General features: G+C 39.7%; 2 protein-coding genes across 5 annotated transcripts in view; both read left to right on the top strand.

Annotated features, from left to right (window-relative positions):
• Nucleotides 1–6,661, top strand: part of kcnq3 (potassium voltage-gated channel, KQT-like subfamily, member 3) — a 59,078-nt gene extending 52,417 nt beyond the window's left edge. For 2 of the 3 annotated variants that reach the window (XM_032564441.1, XM_032564442.1), the window contains exon 16: nucleotides 11–6,661. In XM_032564441.1, coding sequence (XP_032420332.1) covers nucleotides 11–664 — 654 coding nt within the window. In that variant the 3' untranslated portion in view covers nucleotides 665–6,661. The remainder of the gene's footprint in view (nucleotides 1–10) is intronic. The other variant, XR_004339489.1, reaches the window with a different exon arrangement.
• Nucleotides 6,662–11,541: 4,880 nt separating this feature from the next.
• hhla1 (HHLA1 neighbor of OC90) lies at nucleotides 11,542–22,123 on the top strand. 2 transcript variants are annotated; one of them, XM_032564487.1, is made up of 11 exons: nucleotides 11,542–11,619; nucleotides 12,412–12,495; nucleotides 12,692–12,775; nucleotides 12,846–12,929; nucleotides 14,183–14,239; nucleotides 14,382–14,462; nucleotides 15,299–15,331; nucleotides 16,022–17,140; nucleotides 19,241–19,382; nucleotides 20,218–20,300; nucleotides 21,183–22,123. In XM_032564487.1, exons 4-11 carry the CDS (start codon nucleotides 12,872–12,874, stop codon nucleotides 21,224–21,226), a joined length of 1,617 nt encoding a protein of 538 aa, XP_032420378.1. In that variant the 5' UTR covers nucleotides 11,542–11,619; nucleotides 12,412–12,495; nucleotides 12,692–12,775; nucleotides 12,846–12,871; the 3' UTR covers nucleotides 21,227–22,123. The 2 variants fall into 2 exon arrangements, with proteins under 2 accessions (XP_032420378.1, XP_032420379.1); XM_032564488.1 differs by lacking the exon at nucleotides 15,299–15,331.
• The last annotated feature ends 13 nt before the right edge of the window (nucleotides 22,124–22,136 follow it).

The raw sequence follows: 22,136 nt of genomic DNA, 5'->3' as shown, positions 1-22,136 counted from the left end.
TCTGTCTCAGGTGGAGGACATGGAGAAGAAGCTGGACTTCCTGGTGGACATGCACATCCAGCACACCGAGCACCTGCAGGTGGACTCGGCCGGCGACGCTCGGATGACCCTGGAGGCCTGCGACCAGACGGCGAACGGTGAGATCCGCCGGGTTTTCCTCAACTACTCCGAGGTGTTCCCTCAGATGTCATACCAGGTGCCTGTCAGCAAAGCGAATTCGACCTGCAGCAGAGGGCGAGGCGGCAGGCAGGGGGTCGGGTTGGCATGCGGCGCGGCGCCGCCCGCCATCCCCACGTATACGGAGCGGCCGACCGTGTTGCCCATCAGTTCCCTGCAGGACTTGTCGGCGGGACGGGGCAGGACCACAGGGGGCCGGGGCGGCGACTCGCCGCTCTCGCTCCTGTCGGTGAACCACGAGGAGCTGGAGCGCTCGCCCAGCGGGTTCAGCATTTCCGGGGAGCGGGAGGGCGAGGCGGGGTTGGACCTGCCGATGGGGGCGGCGGTGGCGGCCGGGGAGGCCAGCTGGACGAGAACCAGGCCGAGCTACTTGGCTGAGGGCGAGACGGACACAGACACGGACCCCTTCACGCCCAGCGGGGGCGCCCTGCCCCTCTCCTCCACCGGCGAGGGGTTCGGGGACGCAGAGTGGAACACGCCGCCCTGAAACACAATGTCACCTCGACTCTGAGACCTTAAATCCAACCCATGCCTGTAAAACCCAGAACGCTGGGTCAAAGCCACACCTTTGGGCCGAATCTTTGGGACGAAGGTGCGTCTAATCCGCCTCGTTGCTGCGCGTTCTGAACGACTGGCCGTCGACCTGCGGAGACCAGGCAACGAGTCCGCCCCAACGGCAAAACAAAAAAAGGAAAGCAGACCGTTTGTAAAGAAAAAACTCTGTACAGCGCACTCTTCACGAAAATTTAGCTAAAAAAAGAACATTATACAAAATATGTACACCCAAAAGCTTTACTGCTGCAAAGCCAACCGCACTGCATGTGACGCATGCGACTTTTAGTGTAGACACTGCAAATTTTAGGATATATCAGGAAAAAGAACAGAGATTGAATGGAAACTTATACCTGCTATGCCATTTTGTAACACTTATTTTTTATATGAAGACATCCTTGTTTCTGCATGGTTTGCATGATGCTGCACCATTCCTGGGGTGACCATTAGAGGGCGACACTGGAACCAAAAGTCTCCTGTCTGTTCTTGTTCCTCACCAACCGTCTGTCTCGTCGTTTGATCCAACCTTCTTACATTTATGTTGTTTTGTTTTTGCTGGAAGTCATCTCAGATTTACAAACTTACAGTCAGAAAATATTCGAAACACTAAATTTCTGATGCTTTGCTGGCACATGAATTCAGGGATATGAACCGTCTCTCATTTCATAAAACATTTAACATAATGTTGGCCAACATGTGTAATACATATAAACATACTGCTAAGTATTTACACCCCTTTGCTTTTTCCATGTTTCCTCAGATTTAGTGTGGTATTCTTAAAAATAAAAGTCTCCATAATGACAAAGTGAAAACACTTTATTAAACTATTTTGTAAAGTTGAAGTAAATGTAAAGGTTTAACCGTGACAGGTTTATACATTTTCACTACTGATTCGTTAAAGCACTGGCGATAAATTCAGCTCCATGGATGACGGCGGTTTGACTCCATTACATTTTTTAATGTAGTTAATTACAGGGTCTGTAATTAATTCATTGTTTAATTTAAAACTGTATATTGACAGAATAAGCAACAAATTCTCTTGAAAACCCATTTTTGCTGCTAAATTATTTAATAAATAGAAATAAGAGCAACAACTAAGAGCTTTATAGTTTTTAATCTGTTATTTAGTTTATTAAACCATCAGATTGGAGCAAAATATTATTCCATCCAGGAAGTCCTGGACTGTGGATGCTAACATTAGCATTAGCTGCTACATGTTTAGCATTGAGATGCTATTTTAGGCTAACATAGCCTCCCTGATAGGCTAACTCCTTTTAGCACAACTTGAACACAACAATGGTCTTTTCCAGCATCCAATCAGGTCGTTTATACAGACGTTAACCCCAGAGAGACGCGGCTTCGTCGTCCATCGCTGCTGTTAGCGGATGTAGCTGGAGCGTCAGATTCACAGGACAGACCAGAAACATGCAAACCTTTGTTTGGACAAACAAATGAGGTAAAATAAAAAGTGTGACAAGTTTCACAGTACAGAACAGAGCAGAAAGTCATGAAGGTAAAGTGGCTGGATATAAACTTATAACATGTAGAAAAGCTCTAAGAACCACCAGGTTCCTGCTGGGCCTCGAAACACGTAGAGAAAAAACAGGAAAATCTGAGGCTGCAGCAAATTCAGAGGCTGTGAATACTTATTAATCCTATCATAAGAATCTTTGGGCAGTAAAAAAAACATTTAAACATCTTTATAAAAGCTGTTTTAACCTTTAAATGATCCGGCTGTGTGCAGATCTTAGATTTCAGTCTTCATATTTCTGACATACAATTTTAAAGGATTAGAAAACTTCATAATGTGAAAATAAATTTGAAATAAAAAAATAACTCGCACACAGAACCTGCATTTCCAACTTTAATGTAGCATTTTCAAATTTCTCAGCTGAGATTTATTCAAAACGTTCCCTAAAACGACCCCAAACAGAGAAATATAATTAATTCTAATTTATTTTGAATTTCCTGAATAATTTATTATTCTCAGTTTTTGCTTGATTTATAGGAAACGTTGCTCCATAAACCTATTTCTGAAATGTAAACAGCTTTAAAAAGTTAAATCTGAAGGTTTTTAAAAGTTTTCTACATTCGTCCATGTTAATGTTGCCGTTTTGAACTCTGAGGTTTTTCTTGCTAAAGACAAAAATATAAATTTTAGAACATTTTGACTAAAGTTTACTGGGATTTTATGATGAACCAACACAAAGTAGTGCATAATTGTGAAGAGGAAGGAAAGCAATGCTTCGCTTTCAATTTTCTATAATAAATAATCAAGTCAATAAATTGTAAAAATGGAATAAATCCTCCTGTAATCGCTGCCTGAAGTGGAACAATAAAGTTGTAATTTTACTGCGATTAGCTGGTGCATGTTTTAAAATTTAATTATCTTAACTATTTTTGCTATCAATGAAAATAATGTACTTATTCAGAAAGTAATTAAATCTGCTGCTTAATCTTTTTTATATATTTTGAAAAGTTAAACAAAGTTATTATATGATAAAATAAATTGATATTTAGCTTTGTTATGGAGCTGCTTGAATTGCTCTAAAATGGTTCACAATTATTTAAATATACTAGGCCTTAATAAATGTAGTGTAGGAAATGTTATGTATTCTACTTTGCAATAAGACATTTCTATATACTTAAAGTTTGTTAATTGTAATTAAATCTTGTTCTATTTGTAATTTTGAAATCTGGATGTTATGAACAACATTTTGAGGCCTGAACTGATTTTACTACTTTATCTGTAGAATCACAGATTGTGATGTAAAACCTGACTAAACTTTATCTGAAGACTTGAATTATCACCAAGCCTCTGCTCTGCTTTTATGACTTCTACTATAAACTCTATTTAACAATCTTACGGTTTTATATTTTTGAAGCGCTGTAGATCTGCTGTATATTTTAAAAAGAAAATGTAGATTTATTAGGGAAAAGCAAAACTCCTTGGAGGTGCATTCAAACTGTTTTTGAGACATAAGAACATGTTTCCTCAATTCACTCAGCAGTCAAGAATTTTATAACTTATAGGGAATAGTTTTAATTTAATGGGGTTGTATGGAGTAGCTATAAGTAGTCAGTTTTTTTACCTACTAGATTGGACTCAGTGTGATCTCAGTGACTCGTTAAGGACATTAGTTAGTGTGAAGGTAGTGAATATAATTAATAGTTGCTGTCACACTAACAGAAAAGCCAACTCTCAAACTAATTTTCAAGATAATAAATGAGCTAATTGTAAAGCTAACAGTTGAGCTAACACTCTTCACCATGGACTGTTTGTTGGTCAGAAAACCTTTATGATTTGCTTGTTGTGCTCAGGGACCAGACTCACTGCTACTTGCAATACAAGCTAATGTCATTGTATTTTATGCAGTTATAGACTAAACAATATGCTGACAAACATATTTTATTCAGCAGGATATGTGACTGATTTTAATAAAAATTATGAAAACTTTGCTAAGTTTGCCTGTTGCACCAAAACCTCTGACTTCACAGTTCAGACTGAATTTGGATTTCTCATTAATTTTAAACTTGGATTCAGATTTTTACTTCTGATTACAAATGAAATTCACAGTAACTGTCAAACAGAACAGCTTTAAGTCAGGCTAATGGTTCAGTTTACTCTGAAGCTACAGGCAAGATCACCCTCAGCTAGCAGTGGTGCTAAGTGCTGAGCTAACAGTTGATGTAGAGCTTTATAAATGATTAGTAAAATCCTGCATTTGAAGGTTCTTGCAGTTTGTGCTTGATACATAAGGCCAGAACTCTAATGTATTCTGTTATATACAAACACTGTAACGAGTAGCGACTCGTTAGGAATTAACAAACGTTCTGCCATTAAGTTCTTATGAAGTATGAGAACAAGTACGGTTCACTCCAGCTTGAATAACAACAAATTTCACTGTTCCTGTTCAATTTAATAAAGAAGCAGCTTGGTTGTGCTAACCGACATGTTAACTTTCAAATGTTGATACTTGATGTCAAGCTAGTCGCGTCAGACTAAATCTTGAGCTAACTATCAAGCTAACCAGCAAGATGACTGACAAATTAACAGTTGAGCTAACTCTTAGGCTAACAGTGAATCTGTCATGCAAACAGTTGATTTAGTTATAAAGCTCACAGTCTAATTGTAAAAGCTAACTGTTTATCTGTTATACTAACTTCCTGTCAAGCTAATTGTCATGCTAACACTCAATCTTATTGTCATAGTCTATTTACCATGCTAACTGTTAACCTAGCTATGAAGCTATACACGAGGTAACTGTAGCAGGATGAATTAGGCTAACTGTTGTGCTAATAAATAACATGTCATGCTAACAGGGAATTAGCAGGGCAGAGTTTAATGTCTAATGTTTAACTACTGATCTCGGTGTTGAGCTATAAGCAAGACAACTATAAAGCTAATGGAAAATCCACAGCTGTCAAGCTAGCAGTTGGGCTAACAGACATGCGGTCAGATTGACTGTCTGCCAACTTTATTTCCAAGTTAACGTTTGTTGTAACTGTGGAATTAGTAACCGACCAAGCTAACAGTCAAGCTAATCTTGCAGTTAGCTATGAAGCAAACAGATAACATTTAACTTTACAGTTATGTTCTGCTAATTTTGAAACTATGCTAAATGTTGGAGCATAAATCTGAAACTTCACATTCACTATTCCATCCTATGTTATTTTGGGATGGGAGTTTTGGACCCAGATACATTTAGCAGCCCTTAAAAATAAAGGCAGTATAGTAACAGAGAGTTGACTGAAGGTACTGGTAAGATACTGACTTCTTATAGATACCTCATCAAACCCAGCGGTAAAAATTCAAACTGTTCCTTTAAAGTCGCAGTAACTCTGGATCAGAAGCAACTCCAGTGAAATGGGTGAGACGTTCGACTATCTGCTTAATCTGCTGTACAACAAATATAATCTGTTCCTCTAAGCCACTTCTATAAACACAAAATGTTATAGGATTATCCTACTACTAGACAGGATAATCTAGTAATCTGTATCCCTGTAGAGATTCATTCATTCATTCATTCATTCATTCATTCATTCATTCATTCATTCATTGTGCCTCAAGCACCGTCCAGAATGATTCAGTCATTCATGATTTAGTGTTTCAGACACTTCGCCTGCAGTTCACCTCACAGTTTATGAACGTGATTTAAACTCTGTGAATCCGGTTCAGATGGTTTCTGCTGTTTTCGGCTCAGTTGCAACAATCAGACCCAACATGTAAAGTTTTTACTGTTTGTCTGTTTTTCTTCTTGTTCTGGTTTAAACTTTAAATGTTTTGATGTATTTTCTTGTTCATTATTGTTCTTTAAAATGTTTTGCACAACAATATCTTTGCCTTGCACTTCAGTTTTAGTTTATAAAACATCTTTAAATTATTGTTGTACTTATTTCTTCCATCTGAAATTCAACGTGTGGCTTCCTTTCAAACTGACTGACCGAAGTATGAAAGAGTCGACATCAAAAATTTATTTTTTTAATTAGAGAAAATGTCTTCCATGACGGGAAACAAACTGCGAAAAGAATAATGCTACCAAAATTATAAAATAAAAATTCTCTTTATTTCACCTACTGAAAATATTCAGTAAAAACAGTGTTTCAAAATAAAATGCTAGCATTACTTTTTGCAGTGAAAAATTGTCACTTTAATTTATTCTCACTTGAATTAAATTGATTTTGAGTTTTTATTACGTCAGAAACTTTTGTCCATATTTTTGCTCTTTTATTTTATTTATTTGTTACTGCATGTCTTTGATTTTATCCGGTTTATCTGAAACCTTTTCAAGAGAAGCAAAGAAAACGTCATAAATTCAAATAATTTAATGCAAACTACCTGTTATTTTAATACAAGCCAACATTTAGTAAAAGTTTGTCAGAACTCTGTTGATGGCTTGTAATAAAATTAAATTAAATCAGATTAAACGTATTTTGTTTCAGCTCAGTTAGAATTACCTAAATTGTTTCTATTTGCTAAAAGTCACAATAATGATAATATTTCCTCTAAATAGTTATTTTATCTGGTCAGCAGGTCTTTTATAAGAACATCTATGTTCCTCTCTGTAATTTCTTTCTGTTTTTATTTTGTCAAATCAAATATTTTCTGTTCATTTTGCTTTAATGTGAAGTTTTTCCCTCGTCATTCATGACATTTAAAATGTTTAAAATCGGTGATTTGCTGTTTTCGCATCATAACAGAGTTTTGATTTAAAGATAAAAATGTCTGAATCCAGGAGAAATTTCTTCTTGTTTGTTTCTTTGCTGATTAATTGTAACTTGGTTTTTGTATTTTTGTCACTTTCAGACTGAACATAAGAACTGGATCAATATATTTCATTGATTGATTTTTAATTTTCATTTAAACTATTGAATTGTTTTCAAGTTTCGTTACCATTTAAAAGTCAAACTCTGCTTCCCGTCCAGATTGTTTCTGGTTGTAATGAGGGAAAATTATTTTTTCATTTCTCTGTTTCTTGGACTTTAATTTTTATTGCTGATTGTATAAAATTGGAATTGATTTTTACAGTACGGTGGAAATGCTGCGTAGTTTTTACATTTTCCACAGAACAATATCTGAACAGACGTTGTAACATTTTCTGCATGGTTCTGCTGGTGAATGAGTGAAAATGAAACATCTGGACTCACCGTCGCGCCTCGGATGAATTTGGAAAACATGCGGCTCATATTTCTGTTTTTTGCAGGAGGATAAAAGCCGGCCCACTTTAACGGATAATTTAAAAAGAAAAACCATGATGACATCAAACTGTTTCATAACGATAAGCATGCATCAAACTCACGCCGTTTTTCTTTGTGTGTTTAATAATTGTGATGAAAAGGAGCACTTTATGGCATCCATGTAGTTCAGAAGGCAATACGGCTCGATGAAATGTTGTTTTTATGAATGTTTGTTTTCAGCGTCCTGCACTCAACCCGTAATGTTACTGGACGTTTTGATTGCTACTAATTATTTGTGCCTTGGCCTTTTGCAGTTATGATTTTATCTCATGCTTTTCTCGCTGAGGCCGTCAAACTCCCAACGCGAACCTGTCTGCGGCGCGGCGCGGCGCGGCGGGACTCTGTCCCCGCAGGAGGACGTTAGAGACGTCTCCGTTCTCAGACTGATTTACGTGAGGAAAAGACGGCAGCTTCTTACAGAAACAGTTTTTATTCAGTTTAATTTAAGGAATGTTTGGACTATTTTACACTAGTGGCCTTCAGAGCTCTGCATCATTTCATTTATTTCTCATTAGTTTGGGAAAAAAAACAACTAAAGTTGCTGTTTTGATTCTAAACCACTTTGGATTTGTTGTTTTTATGATATAATATGCAAATGTATTCTTACTTGATTTTTTTTTATTTTTGTGTTTTCAATTGCACCAGTTATTAATAAAGTAATAAACTGAACATTTTCTGAGTGGTTTTACTTCTAAGTATTTGGAAACTTTGTCTTTGCTCCCATTAAACTCCCTGGAAACTTGCAGGTTATTTTTATAAAACTTTAGTCTGAACTGTTTTTGTTGCTTCGGTTTTATTTACATAAATATCACTGAATCTTTTAAAGTTTATAATCTGTGGGATTTTCTTGAGTTTTTCTCTTCCACAAAGTTAAAATATTAAATATGAAGGAAAATGTTTGATTGTTGAATTTGGTGAAATCAAAAACCTGGACGTTTGAATCATTTAGTTTTTGTGATGCTGCATTTTAAATTCAACATATTAAAACTTTGTAGAGCAAAATGAAAACTAGTGAAATATTTTCTCCAGGTTTCTGTGAATCATTGGACCAGAGGCTCAGTTTGGTTCTGTTCAGTTAAGATCCGGTGGTTCTGATCCGAGTTTTTGCTCTTACTGTAGTTGTTTTCTTTTTAGCTGCATCATGTCTGCAGCTGTTGCTGTTTTTAATTGTTGTTGTTTTTATTGTTTGTTGTCTTTTAGTTTTATTTCATAAATTCTGCAGCTGAAGATTCGTTTCCTGGAATTGGCTGAAAATCTGCATCATAATTAATATTCACCTTCAGCTCTTTCCACAGGATGTTTGTTGATCAGAACCAGAACCGTTTGCAGCAGATCTTGGTCTCGTCTCGTTGTGGATTATTTTCTGGGAGACGTCACGTTTCCTCCGGAGGAATCCGTTCCCTCTCTGGTTCCTCACGTTTAACGACCCGACATCAACGCCGCCTGCTGATCGTTTAACTACACTGTAAAAGTTTTTCTCAGGCTGAAATAATTCACGCTCCGCTCCAGACCAGGAAACAAAAACTGAGTAATAATTTATGAAAATAGTTCCCGGTACTTTCTGGTCACTGAGCAGGTTGAGGATCGATGTCTGAGTTTAGACTTCGTCTTTGTTTCATCTTGTTTTTTATTTTGAACTGATTGGTTCAAATGAAATTCAGATCAACTGATCTGTAGAAGAAAACTGTAGATTCAAAACAAAAATTCAAAAATACTTTATTGATCCCAAAGGGAAGTTTAAATGTAGCTCATTAATTCAGACTCTTCAAAGAGACAGTGAGGGCTGCTGGTGGGAAGATCTCCTGTAGCAGTCTGTATTACAGCGAATCTGAAGAAGCCTCTGACTGAAGACGCTCAGTTTTCCCTCTGCGCTCTGACATCCTGAACAAGCACAGGGCCACAGTGGGGAGAAACGTCTCCGGTTTAACAGGAATGAAACCTCCTGCAGATCGGATCATTTTATCTGGCTGCAGAGTTTTGGATCAGCTGAAGATTCTGGAGAAAAAGTTTTTCTTGTTAAATAAAATCCAGCAGCAGCGTCCAGAACCGTAAACTGATTCTTGATTCCTCTGGTTTCTGCTGGTGGGAAATATCAGCTTCTTAACTTGGTAATGTTTGTTCTTCCTTCTCCAAATCAATCAGAGTGCGACGACGTCTGCACACATTTCCTGTCAGGTTAACTTCTGGGCTTTGACTACACCACTCCTGGTGAAATCAGAACTTTGATTTGGACTCAGTGGTGCTGCAGATTTTCATCTTTCCATTTGGATCAAAACTATTTAGATATGATCTTAACTTCCTCCTCCCTGGTGGACATTAACAGAAGTAAATGTACTTTATGAAATATTCCTGTGTTCTCAGCGTTAGTCTCTCTTGCTCCCCCTGCAGGTCAGTGTTGTGAATTGCAGCCTTTCTGCAGTTTTCCCTGGAGGTCTGGTGTTTCTTACAGCGAGCTGTTGGAGGTGGTGAAGGATCTGAATTATTCTGATCTCTCCAAGCCGCCGGCCTGCTGCCAACAGCTGCTGCTCAGAGGGGAGAAAACGGCCTAGTTGAATCCTCTGACCGCCGGTGTGTGTGACTCTCTGAAAGGTTTGACGGTTTCATTCTGCACGGCTGAAACACGCGGTGAGGTCTCCCCTTCCTGGTTTTTCTTTGCAGAGATTCTGCTGAGGGTTGAAAAATTTCTGCTGGATTTGAAGGTTTTCTTTTCCTCCTCGTGTTGCTGCAGCCGCCGTGTTGCTGCAGCCGCCTGTTCGACGCTCTGCAGCATCATGGCAGCTCTCAGGAGGTTTCTGCTTCTTCCTCGCCTCTGGTTCATCACCTGTGTTTCTGCAGCTTCACTCCTCATCCTCCTCAGCCAAGGTTGGTCCATCAAAGTTTGTTATTTATCAGAAAATAATGAAAACATGTTTTAGTGAATGTTGACTTTCTATTTGTGGAAAAACTGGTGTTTTTAGACTATTTATGCATGAATATAACAGCAGAAAATAACAAAAATAATTAGAACTATAAAGATCTCACTATAGTTTTCATGTTTGCTGTGAAGAAATGATATAAATCTTTATAAAAGTTGTAATTTTTGTTTCTGTGCAGATTGTAGAAACAGGATGCAAGACGAGCGACACAAGAGAGACTTTAATCATTTCTCAGGTATTTTCTCTCTTTCAAAGACATTTTATTACAAATTTCTCCTGATAAATTTAAAACTTGACATAAATTATTCAATAAATTTTAATAACTGACAATCACAAAATGAGCAAATACTCCGTTATCTCCTGTAATGAAAAATAAACGTTACATTTCTTTCTGTTTAATTTGCAAAACTTCTTTAGTTTCATTAATAATGTTTCTGTAAAATATTAAAATTAAATTCAGAAACAGGATGAAGCTCATAAGTTTCCTGAACTTTCTGGAACTTACAGGATTACAAAACTAACACAAACAACCTGAACTCTTGAGTTTTTCTACTGAACTTAACGGATCTATTATGGGATGCAGAAGGTTCTGCAGGACACTTTCCACAATCTGGATCCTTTCCTAGAACTTTCAGAACATTTTGCAGAACTTCCTGATTGTTTGCATGGATTTATGCAGATTGTTTTCTGTAAACTACAGAAACCTGAAGGTCGTTTCTCAGAACGTAGAGAGCGCCGCTCATGTTTTTCACAACGTGCTGGTGAAACTTCAAGGCGCTTAGAAAGTTTTCTAGAACTTGCATTGTGTTTTCTTGAAAGTAAAGATTCTTTCCCAGAACATTTAAAAGCAGCTAAAATAACCATAAAACCAAGACTTGGTTGAACACGTCTTGTGTTCTGAGTTGTTCTTATTAATCTAAAACATATCATTTGATTTCTGCTCCCTGTTTAGATGCGACTTCGTATCGATGATTCTGAATCATCTCCGTCTGACTCGTCTCTCTGCTTCACCTCCCAGAAATCCCAGCGGAGAGCGCCATCGACCCCGCCACCATCAACCCCGCCGCCATCGACCCCGCCGCCATCGACCGCACCGCCATCGACCCCGCCGCCATCGACCCCGCCGCCATCGACGCCACCGCCATCGACCCCGCCGCCATCGACGCCACCGCCATCGACCCCACCGCCATCGACCTCACGCCGCTGGTCAACGCCTTGATACATTCCAGCCAGTCCGGTACGTGGTGGCAGCATCGCCGCTCCGGATCCGGATCCGTTTCCATCCTTCAGATGCCACTTTGATGGCAGGAGACGCTTAAAGAAACGTAGATGTTGGTGTGAAACGTGGAATCCTCTCAGGTTTAGTTCCCTACAAACCGGTTTGGTTTGTTCGTCTGATAGTTTGAGTAAAATCCTGACAGACTGGCTGCAGCTCTACTGGAGGAAATTAGATTCTAACCTCAATATTTGAATAAAATCATCTTTTTTCTCACTGACGTTCAATCAGACCAAAGATTTCTTCTTTTAGGTTTGAGAATCATTGAAACTGGAACATTTTTAGAGATTTTTTTTGTTGCATTTCTTTGAATTCAAAAGTTTATCTGGTCAGTATCAGGGATAATTGACCTTTGACCTGAAGGACTCCGGTGCAAAATGTGCAGAACAGAAGCCCGAGACGTTGTGCAGATGCTGAAACGCCGCTGAGGGAAGAAGACGACGTTTCTCTAGATCCGGATGTCAAACTCATTTTCCTTCTGGGCCAAACCAGGACCATGAATGTTCTTAAAGGTTGTCCCAGAATGCAGCTGTTAAAATATAAATAAATCCTTCAAATTAATCTTGAACATGTTTTCAGCTCCTCCAGCTTTTCATGATTGTTTTTGTGATTTTGTGCAATAAAAAGGTGATTTTGGTTGTAATTTATAGATATTTCTGCTGATGTGCTAAATGCATCTCGTTATTGTTTTAATTTCTTTGTTATTTTTGGAAGTGAAGGTTCTGTGACCCGGTGATGCTGAATGTGTTGCAGGCTCCCGGCAGCTCTTCTCTCTGCTCAGCGTCTCGTCCTTCAGCCCTCTGGACCTGCATAAACTCACCCTGCTGGTTTACAACAGTAAATATGATCCACTTCTTCTCAAACCATCAACATGTTTATTGCAGCGCCTGCAGGCCTCACCGCCAGCATGTGTAAATATCGCCACCTGGTGGTGTGAGTGTGCTATAGCTGCAGTCAAATCTTTGGACCAATTTATCTTGGTGATAAAACAAATATTAAATAAACCATTTCTCTTTGTTTTGCTGTGTTTTAGTTTCCAGTGTAAAGAGTTTAGACAGCGGTTTGTTCAGGAGGCGGTTCTGCTACTGCGTCACCAACGACACAAACGACCTGAGCGGTGAGGATCCGTCGACCTCCCCGACCCCAACCTGCAGCTCTTCTTCTCATCAGAACCTTTTCATCCTAAGATTTCACCGCCATCCTTCTGGACGTGATGGGAAACTCAACCAGTTACCTCCAGGAGCTGTTTAGGTCTTCCTCCATCCTGTCAGGTGTGAGCCGAACCCAGACGCCTCCGTCGCTGCCGACCGCTTCCGCTTGAGCTCAGATTAAAACCAGATTCAGCAGCTCAGATTAAAACCAGATTCAGCAGTTCAGATTAAAACCAGATTCAGCAGTTCAGATTAAAACCAGATTCAGCAGCTCAGATTAAAACCAGATTCAGCAGCTCAGATTAAAACCAGATTCAGCAGCTCAGATTAAAACCAGATTCAGCAGCTCAGATTAAAACCAGATTCAGCAGCTCAGATTAAAACCAGATACATTTACTCAATTACGCAACTTTTTATGTACTTTTAGAAGTATTTTTCCTACAATGTACTTTTTACTTTTACTTGATTAGTCTTATTATGAAGTATTTTTTCTCTTACTTGAATAAAATTTCTGGATTTTCTTCTCACTGAAGGAAAAACAAACATGTTTCAACCAGAAACTCACCAGATCTTTAACATTTTTAACTTTTTGTTAAAGTTTAATAAGTTTTTTATTGAGAAACTGATTTGGAAAAAATGTATTTGCTTAATTTTGTTATTTTTTGTTACTGAATTTTTGTCATTTTCCTCCTTAAAACAAGAAAATTTCCACTTAATAGAAACATTTTTAAATATTAAATGATTGATACTTTGATCAGTTACTTTGTACTTTTTACCAAATACTTCTTTACTCCTGAGTAACTTCTTGGATGACTAGTTTTTGCTCTTACTTGAGTAAAAATATGTTGACGTGTTTCTGCTCTTCAGTCCACGCTGCCTCGTAGCAGAAACAACTGAAATGAAGGTTTATGTAACTTGCAGTGAGTTTTTTCCAGCTATGTGGGAATTTTGGCCCATATTTCTCAGAATTGTTCTGGTTCTGCCTCGTTGGAGGGTTTTTGAGCGAGACTGACCGAACTGGGTCCTTCTGCAGGCCCAGTCAGGAGGCAACGTCTAAAGGTTTAGTCCAAGAAAAACATCCCGGACAAATTCAAGGTCTGCAGAAAAACAGAGCAAATATATTAAATTTAATCAATGAGTGATGAACTGGATCAAATGTTTCTTCCTCCAATGATCCAGGAATAATTTCCTGGCTGATGATCTGAGAATGATCTAAGAAGACAAGAATGAGAAAGACAGAAGTTATTTAGGAGGATCAATATGCAGAATATTGACTCATCGGTTTAATCTGGAACGATTAAAGTTCAGCTTTCAGCTCTGACTGGAAACTTGAAGATGTTTAACGTCTGATGTGTTTCCTGTTTGTGTCTCAGTCAGCCAGAGGAACGACTCCGACTGCATCTACATCTGTGTGATGGCGGGGAAGACGGGTAGGTAAAGATCTGCTGCGGCGACTTTCACTCAGAAATAATCTGTCATGTTTTTAAGGTTGATGGAAAAAACATTTATATTTTTCTAAAGGAAGTGAATATTTCTGGAGCCTTTTGTCTGATTAAAGTGCGTTTTGTCCAGGCAGAGAGGTGAGCGGGTTCTGGGACGACGGCTCCGTCACGCCGCTGTTCAACCAGACGATTGTTGAAGGACCGAACAGAGGTTTGTTTAATCTGCCCCAAGATTTAATCCAGAAACTGGATTGGAAATAAACTGAAGAGAAAATCAGATGCACTAATTATAAACTAAATAAACCTGCTGTTTGTTTCAAACTTTAACCATTTAAAGCAGAGATTATTCTTACAAGACCAGAATTTATATTATTTGCGTTTTTAAGAGGCTTAAAATTGTATAAAATAAAAACTTCCCAAATTATCATAAGAATTAAGGAGGAAAACATGAATTTGTAATATTTGGGTAATGGATTAAAATCAGTGACGGTTTAAAATGTTACATTTTCAGATAAACTGCTTTAGTTTGCTTTTCATAAACCTGAAAGTCTGAATAAAATAAAAAGAACAAATATGGAAAAATATATCGTATTCATTTCTAAATTTGTTTCTGTTTTATTCACTGAAGGTTGTGAATCAAATACTTTAAATAGTTTTACAGAAAAACTTGTTTTATATAAAAAGACTTGAACTGTGTGACTAAAACTGTAAACTTTTATTTGTTAATGTAACTTATTATAGGTTGTAGCGGCTAACGTAGCATCATGCTAGCTTCTGAACGCTGCCAGATTTAGCTAAAGCTAACAGACATACAGAAATTAAAACATTTGTTTTCTCAGATTTTTCATCTTCAGTTTATTTCCATAAACTTTAAACGTCTTTAAAGTTGTTTGATTTTAATTATTTTGGTCTTTTTTATGCAACACAGTTTCTTCTGCCATGTTTTCACACATAACCTAGCAAACAATACCAGCTTTATTAAAGTGAATTTTACATCAAACAGGAACATTAAAATCTGACCCCTGACCTTTCTGTCTTTTTTTAAAGTGGCTAACATCTCCTCCATTCGGCTTCCTGTTGGTGAGCGGACTGCGTCTTTACAGGACTTAAAAATCAGATTATTCAGCTCTGATCCAGATGTTAATCTAAACCTCAGATCATGTTCCTGTTCCTCCGCCGCTCAGGGTCAGGTTTGGTCATTTCACTTTTCAAAAACGTCTAAAGCTGTTCAGATCTGTTTCTGGATAAATGTCCATTATTTGGTTTAACCTCAGTTTCATCTGCATATTTCACAAGTTTGATTCCTTCACTGCTATGAAGCAGTGAAGTTAACCACGTGATCAAACGCAGCTCTGCGGGACACCAGTGCTTAAAACCAGATTATTAGATTTAAAACCTTTAAAAAATCCTGTGAAAATAACAATATGAATCCATCAAAACAGATGTAAAGTCCATAAATTGTAAGGAAACTTGTTGCCTTTACAAAAACTAGTTTATAGTTTTCAGAGGTCAAAGTGCAAAATCACAAGACAAAACTAACTTATTGTAACTTTTCAGCAAGAGACAAGAACTTGTTTAAGTCAATAATTACTGAATATTGATGAATATTGACTGGCTTGTTGCTCTGTCAGATTGGTTCATTTATAAAATTGGAAAATGTTTTGTGAAACAATCTGTTAGTTTTGTCTTGTTTCACGTTTACCGCAATATTTACACAAGAAACTACACAGAAATCGTGACGGTTCCATTATTTGCTCCTGATTTCTTCAGCTTCGCCACATCTGAGCAGAACATCGTCAACAACGTTAAAGGTCACGACCTCCGTGGCGGTCACACCGATGCCCTCCAGGCCTCCAGGCTTCATTACAGGACGTCCGTCAAATGAGACGCCAAACATCCGGACGAGCCAAAGCATTTCAACTCCACGGATCAGGACATCAGCTGGAACCGTGAGACGACCAACCAGCGCCGCTGCTCCAGCTCCGTCTGCGGTCACAGCCCGACCTCCTGCAGCCCCAGGCGCAGTCACAGCTCCGCCTGCGGTCACACCCCGACCTCCTGCAGCCGCAGGAGCAGCCACAGCTCCAGCTCCAGCTCCGTCTGTGGTCACACCCCTACCTCCTGCAGACGCAGCCGCAGGCGCAGCCACAGCTCCGTCTGCGGTCACAGCCCGACCTCCTGCAGCCACAGCTCCAGCTCTGTCTGCGGTCACAGCCCGACCTCCTGCAGACGCAGACGCAGGCGCAGCCACAGCTCCGTCTGCGGTCACAGCCCGACCTCCTGCAGCCACAGCTCCAGCTCCGTCTGCGGTCACAGCCCGACCTCCAACAGCCGCAGACGCAGCCACAGCTCCAGCTCCGTCTGCGGTCACAGCCCGACCTCCTGCAGACGCAGGAGCAGGCGCAGCCACAGCTCCTGCAGATGCAGTCACAGCTCCGTCTGCGGTCACACCCCGACCTCCTGCAGCCGCAGACGCAGCCACAGCTCCAGCTCCGTCTGCAGTCACAGCCCGACCTCCTGCAGCCGTAGCCACAGCTCCAGCTCCAGCTCTGTCTGTGGTCACACCCCGACCTCCTGCAGACGCAGCCGCAGGCGCATCCACAGCTCCGTCTGCGGTCACAGCCCGACCTCCTGCAGCCCCAGGCGCAGCCACAGCTCCTGCAGACGCAGCCACAGCTCCAGCTCCGTCTGCGGTCACAGCCCGACCTCCTGCAGACACAACCTTCCTGAAATCACCTGACAGTCTGATGGAAACAAACATTTCTCCAACATCTCTACAAACGACCTTCATTAGACCTTCAACCCTCCGACCAACAGGACGACCTGCAGAGACGACGCCGAGCAGCAAAGATGCAACACCTGACCGGCCCAGAGAAACGGAGAGACCAGGTAAACACTGAGCAGGTAAACACTGAGCAGGTAAACACTGAGCAGGTCTCTGAGGGGGAGGCGGTTAGCTGCTGATGAAAGGTCAGGTGTTCTATGATGGAGGACGTTCTTAAAATCAAACATTTTAAAGGTCAAAGTTCATTGAGTTGGGAACTAAATTCTTAGTCTTCATGCTAAATATTTATTTTCCAAACTAAACATGTAGGTTCAACCTAAATATTTAGTTAATATAAAAATGTTTTTCACAAAAATAATTTATGGATGGATGAACAGGAAGTCTTAAAGTGGCTAAATATTTAGCTTGGACTTAAATATTTAGTTTCTAACTCAGAATGTAGCTAAAAACTGGAATAGTTAGCTTGGTTGCTAAATATTAGTTTGAAAAATAAATATTTAGTTTTTAAATTAAACATTTACTTCTGATTCAAACATTTAGTTAAGAACTAAATGTCTCCTTTTCAAACTAAATATTTAATTAGTGAATAAATATTTAGTCTGACATGATGAAAATGTGACTTTGGAAAATGAAACCCATATTTTTCATTATAACAAACAAAATAAACAAAAATATTGCGTTTCATTGTGACATTCATAACCTGTTGGATTTCCAGGCAGCTGAAAATGTTTCCTGATTTATTTCTAAATCATGTTTTTCTCCAAATCAGAGCAACAACTAACGTTTCATCTCTTTACTGCTGGAATAATGAGGAACTTTTTCTGTAGTGATTTCCTGCAGCGCCTCCTCTGACATTAAAGCAAACATTTTTCTTTGTCGCATTGAGAGAAAAACAGAAACATGAAAATGGAGGAGCAGCTTGGAGGCATCGTCATCCTGCTGTCCTCCAGCTGAGTGCCGGTGCCGCTCGACCCGCTCGACCCGAACAGAGCAGCATCAGAACCATCCGCCGTCATTTCTGGGCTCATCGACGGCGTCTGATTTAATTTGAGGCTGACGGGGGGGTGGAGGGGTGGAGGTGTGGGTGCTGCAGATGGAGGAGGCAGAGCCGGAGACGGTCGCCATGGCAACAGGAGGTGCAGCCCTTCTTTATGAAGGAGATTTAATACAGAACAGCATCAACTCTTAAAGAGGAATTATTAATAAATATCTGCATTTTTTATTAGTTTTACATAAATACCAATTGTTTCTTTATTTTAATTTTAAGTATTTGGGTTTTTTATGCCAATTTTTCTTTGAAATCTTTTTCTTGTTTTATTTATCAAGGTAATTTATTTTGACAATTCACTCTAAACTTATCTTTGTTCTTTTTTAATGTGTTTAAAAGACAAAAGACTTTAAAATGTTGATCTAAATCCGGAGTTTCAGGATGAGCCTCCGCTTTGTCCGCATTTCTCACCAGAGCCACTAGATGGCGGTAACATCACACTGCAGAAGAAGAAGAAAAACCGTCCAGCCTCCTCCGCACTTTGACTTTTGCCTAGCAACAGGCGGAGCTGCAGCGGCCTGCGCAGTTTGTCTTTAGTTTGCAGCAAAATGAGCGTTTAGCTGCGCAAGTTGCTGCGGGAAGAGAAACACGAACCACGATCTGATGATCGATCTGATGATCGATCTGATGATCGATCGGCTCCGATCAGCTGGGAGGGAAAACTGAGAGGGTTGATCTGATCTGATCTGGGATGCAGATCAGGTTTATATTTATGTTCATTACTTTGTCAAAGGTTTGCAGGCGGATGATGGAGGAGCAAAATGACAGAAACACGGAACGTTCAGAGGAATCTCTACCTGAATCACATGAACTAGTTCACCAGCAGGAGGTGATTCAGTCCTTTGGTTCAGGTGTGTTGGACATCCAGCAGCTGTTGGACGCCACTGGTTGGATGGAGGAGTTAATTTCCACCAAATAATCTCTGAAATTTTCTAGGAAGAAAAAGGGAATTTCTGAGTCTGAAAAAAAAAATCTGAAAATTTAAGATTAATCTCAGAATATTTATTTTTAGGAATAAAAACAAAGATATTATGAATTCACCTTTTGCTTGTTAGTTTCTAGTCTGTAATCAGGCAGCAGATAGAGAAGCAGACCTCAGGGACTGTGGATGTGCCAGTCTCTGACTGAAGTGACCTTTGACCCTGTCTCTCGAGAGGCTGTCCCTGGAGGAGGCCGGAGCCCGGCGGCGAGGCGGAGACGCTCGGCGAACTCAAGCTGCAGCCCTGCGTCCTGCAGCTCTGCCGGTTCTTCTCCCAGTGCCTCTGCAGGCCGCTGAGCCGGACGACGCGCACCAAAAGGTTTCCACACACCGCCGCCCCCTGCTGGCCGGGCTGTTAAATAATCCATCACTGGGTCAGATAGAGGCTGAAACTCAAACCCTGAGGGGAAGGACGGAGACACGCAGCTTTCAGTTAAAAACTCTTTTTGCTTTGTGACTAAAAGGAGTTTTTACCAGTCGATGCAGCTGGTTGAGCAACAGGAATAATAATCCCAACAAGGGAACCAAATTCTGAGATTAACACACAGATAACAAATAGTTATAGTTATTGTGTTTATTGGCAGGTTGGATTCAGGAGAAACGGAGAAAATTTGACTGAAAAGTTTCCAAAGTGGGAACTGATTCTCTCAGGTGGAGGTCAGAACGTAGGAGGACCGGTAACTGGAGAACTTTGGGTCAGTTTTCCTACCAGTAAAGAGTTCGATGCCCTGGTCTGGTTTAGTCGGGTTTGGTTTTTATTTGGGTTTGGTCTGTTCTGTTCTGTTCTGTTGGTCGGGTTTGGTTTGGTTTCCGGGTCGTTGTTGACTTTAACTGTTAGAGTAGCTCTGGTAGCTGATCACCGCTTGCTGGACCTGCAGGGTTTTCAACTGACAGGAAACCTTCAGGTAGAACCAGAACTCTCTGGTTGCCTCCTGTACCCGTTACCATGGCGACCCGATCTGAACGGATACGCCGGTTTAGGAGAAACCCTGGCAATGCAACCAGCCTGGTGTCACAGTTTGACTTCAGGTCTCCTTTGGTTGTTTCTGATTTTCATGTTTTCATCCCCGTCGTTCATTCACTTTCCACCAAGATGAATGTTTTATTTCTGAATGTTTTATTTCTGAATGTTTTATTTCTGTTTGCTCTTACAGATACTGTGACGGCAGCTTCCTGTGGTATGAAGAGCAGACGTTCGAGGTGTGTCGAAGAGTCAAGAGATTTTCCTTCTCCAGAAGTAAGTGACTGTGGATCCGACGCAGCCGAAACGCCGATTCACAGAGACTGTTTCACGTTCTCCGTCTGCGCTGACTGAGGCAAACATGGAGTTAATACCTCAAAAATGGCACAGCATTAAAAAAACACAATTTCACTTAAAAATGTATTTTATAAATATTGATTCATAAGTTTTTGGCAGCCTAACATGAGCAGAATCTGAAACACGTTCTGCAGCTGAGGAACATTTAACACCAGTTTTTGTCTGATTTTTGATTCTGTGAATAAACAGATTCTTGTTTTGACATCAAATTAGATCTAGAATATTTATTTAACTTTTCACACTTTAGCACAGAACTGAAGAATAATCCATTAAAATGGCCGATCCTTTAGCTTTTAAAGCTTTTATTTATTTGTGCAGAATGATTTTGAAGCTGCATCCCCTGTTAGTTTATTAGGAATTATTGCTAATTATTTAATATTTCCTAACATCAAAACAGAAGATAACTGTTGGTTTTTTGGTGGAGTTTTTTGTTTATCCTTTATATTTGAATGCAAACGATGTAAATCCATCTATAAAACATGTAAAATAAATAAAGTTACATCTACAGAGAGCCCTTTAAAGCGAACAGTGAAAACCTCTGAGGGCTTTTCTCATTAAGTGAAAATGAACACCGTTGAATCAATAGTGTTACTATGGCAACCTGGATCTTCATTAAACGTTTAGGTGTTTAGGATCAAAGTTTCTCTTGAACTTTGTCGGACAGACGTGGCAGAAGGAGCTTTTCCAGGTTGGCTCTGACTGCAGGTCCATCATCGTGTTTCCGGCATAAAGCTCTGAAGTTCTTCCTCTGGTGTCGGGTACCCGGCTCTAACCTTTTCGGTTTTTCTCCTCCCTCCACAGATCTGAAACAGAGATGCTTGTCTAAGATGTGCAACAAACTGTGACCCGACAGGAAGCGGCGGAAACAAAGAGCCGTTCATCTTCCCAACAACAGCTGGAAGCTGCTGGTGATTCACAAAACATGTTCAGTTTTCACCTTTTATCTGGATATTAATCACTAATCTGCTATTCATTATATATATAAAAACTTTATTTAAAGAGAAGAAGCTAGTTTTAAAACATTAGTCTTTAAAGTTGCTCTGTTTACAGTTTGTTTTAATCCGACTTGCAGAAAAAAACCCAACTGGTTGATGAATGTAAACTTTAATCCACTTCTAAACGTTTGTATTCTTCATGTTTAAAAAGTAAACGGCTGTTTTGATATCATGAATAAGAAAAATGAGGCCATGAGGAATAATCTCAGTTTTTTACTCTTAATGTGACAAGCAGCTGGAAAACAAACAAATTTCAGAAGAAAATAAACGTTTTAGAAGAAAATTAGGTTTTTGTTAAGAATTTGGAGTCACATCTATTTATTACTCTACATGCTGCAGGTTCATCAGCTCCAATGTTTTCATAGGGTTAGGGTTAGGGTTAGGGTTCATCACGGAGGGTTTTCCTGTTTTAACGTCTTTGCAGGATTTTACCCAGAAGAGACAGAAACTTTTATCTGTAGAAAACAAGCAGAGAAATTGTTTGTAGCAGCAGGTAGCTGCAGGTTTCACCGGAGAGAAAATCTCTGCCAGGAAACTGTAGAAGATCTCAGCACTTTAAACAAACCACAAACCTTCAGATCCATAAACTCTGAACTAGTTTTAATTCCTCCTGAGTTTCAGGAAGTCGCTGTGTTTTTGTCGTAGTGAGTTTTCATTTGCATGTCAATAATCTGGTTTTTAATTCATGAAAGATGCTTGTTTAGTAACATTTCTACAGTCTTATTAAAGTATTGGAAAATTCTGAAACTGTTTGATCGGC

Source organism: Xiphophorus hellerii, chromosome 6 (genome assembly GCF_003331165.1).
Source record: "Xiphophorus hellerii strain 12219 chromosome 6, Xiphophorus_hellerii-4.1, whole genome shotgun sequence".
Lineage (NCBI taxonomy): Eukaryota > Metazoa > Chordata > Actinopteri > Cyprinodontiformes > Poeciliidae > Xiphophorus > Xiphophorus hellerii.
Note: the sequence above shows the minus strand (reverse complement) of the source record. Positions and strands in the feature narration are given on the sequence as shown.

Bases quoted from the DNA above. Each gene is read 5' to 3' on its own strand.
- hhla1 (XM_032564487.1), top strand. From the start codon at position 12,872: ATGGGAAACTCAACCAGTTACCTCCAGGAGCTGTTTAGGTCTTCCTCC. The intron at 17,141-19,240 runs GTAAACACTGAG...GTCTCTCGAGAG, and splicing joins CAGAGAAACGGAGAGACCAG to GCTGTCCCTGGAGGAGGCCG. The intron at 20,301-21,182 runs GTAAGTGACTGT...CTCCCTCCACAG, and splicing joins GAGATTTTCCTTCTCCAGAA to ATCTGAAACAGAGATGCTTG.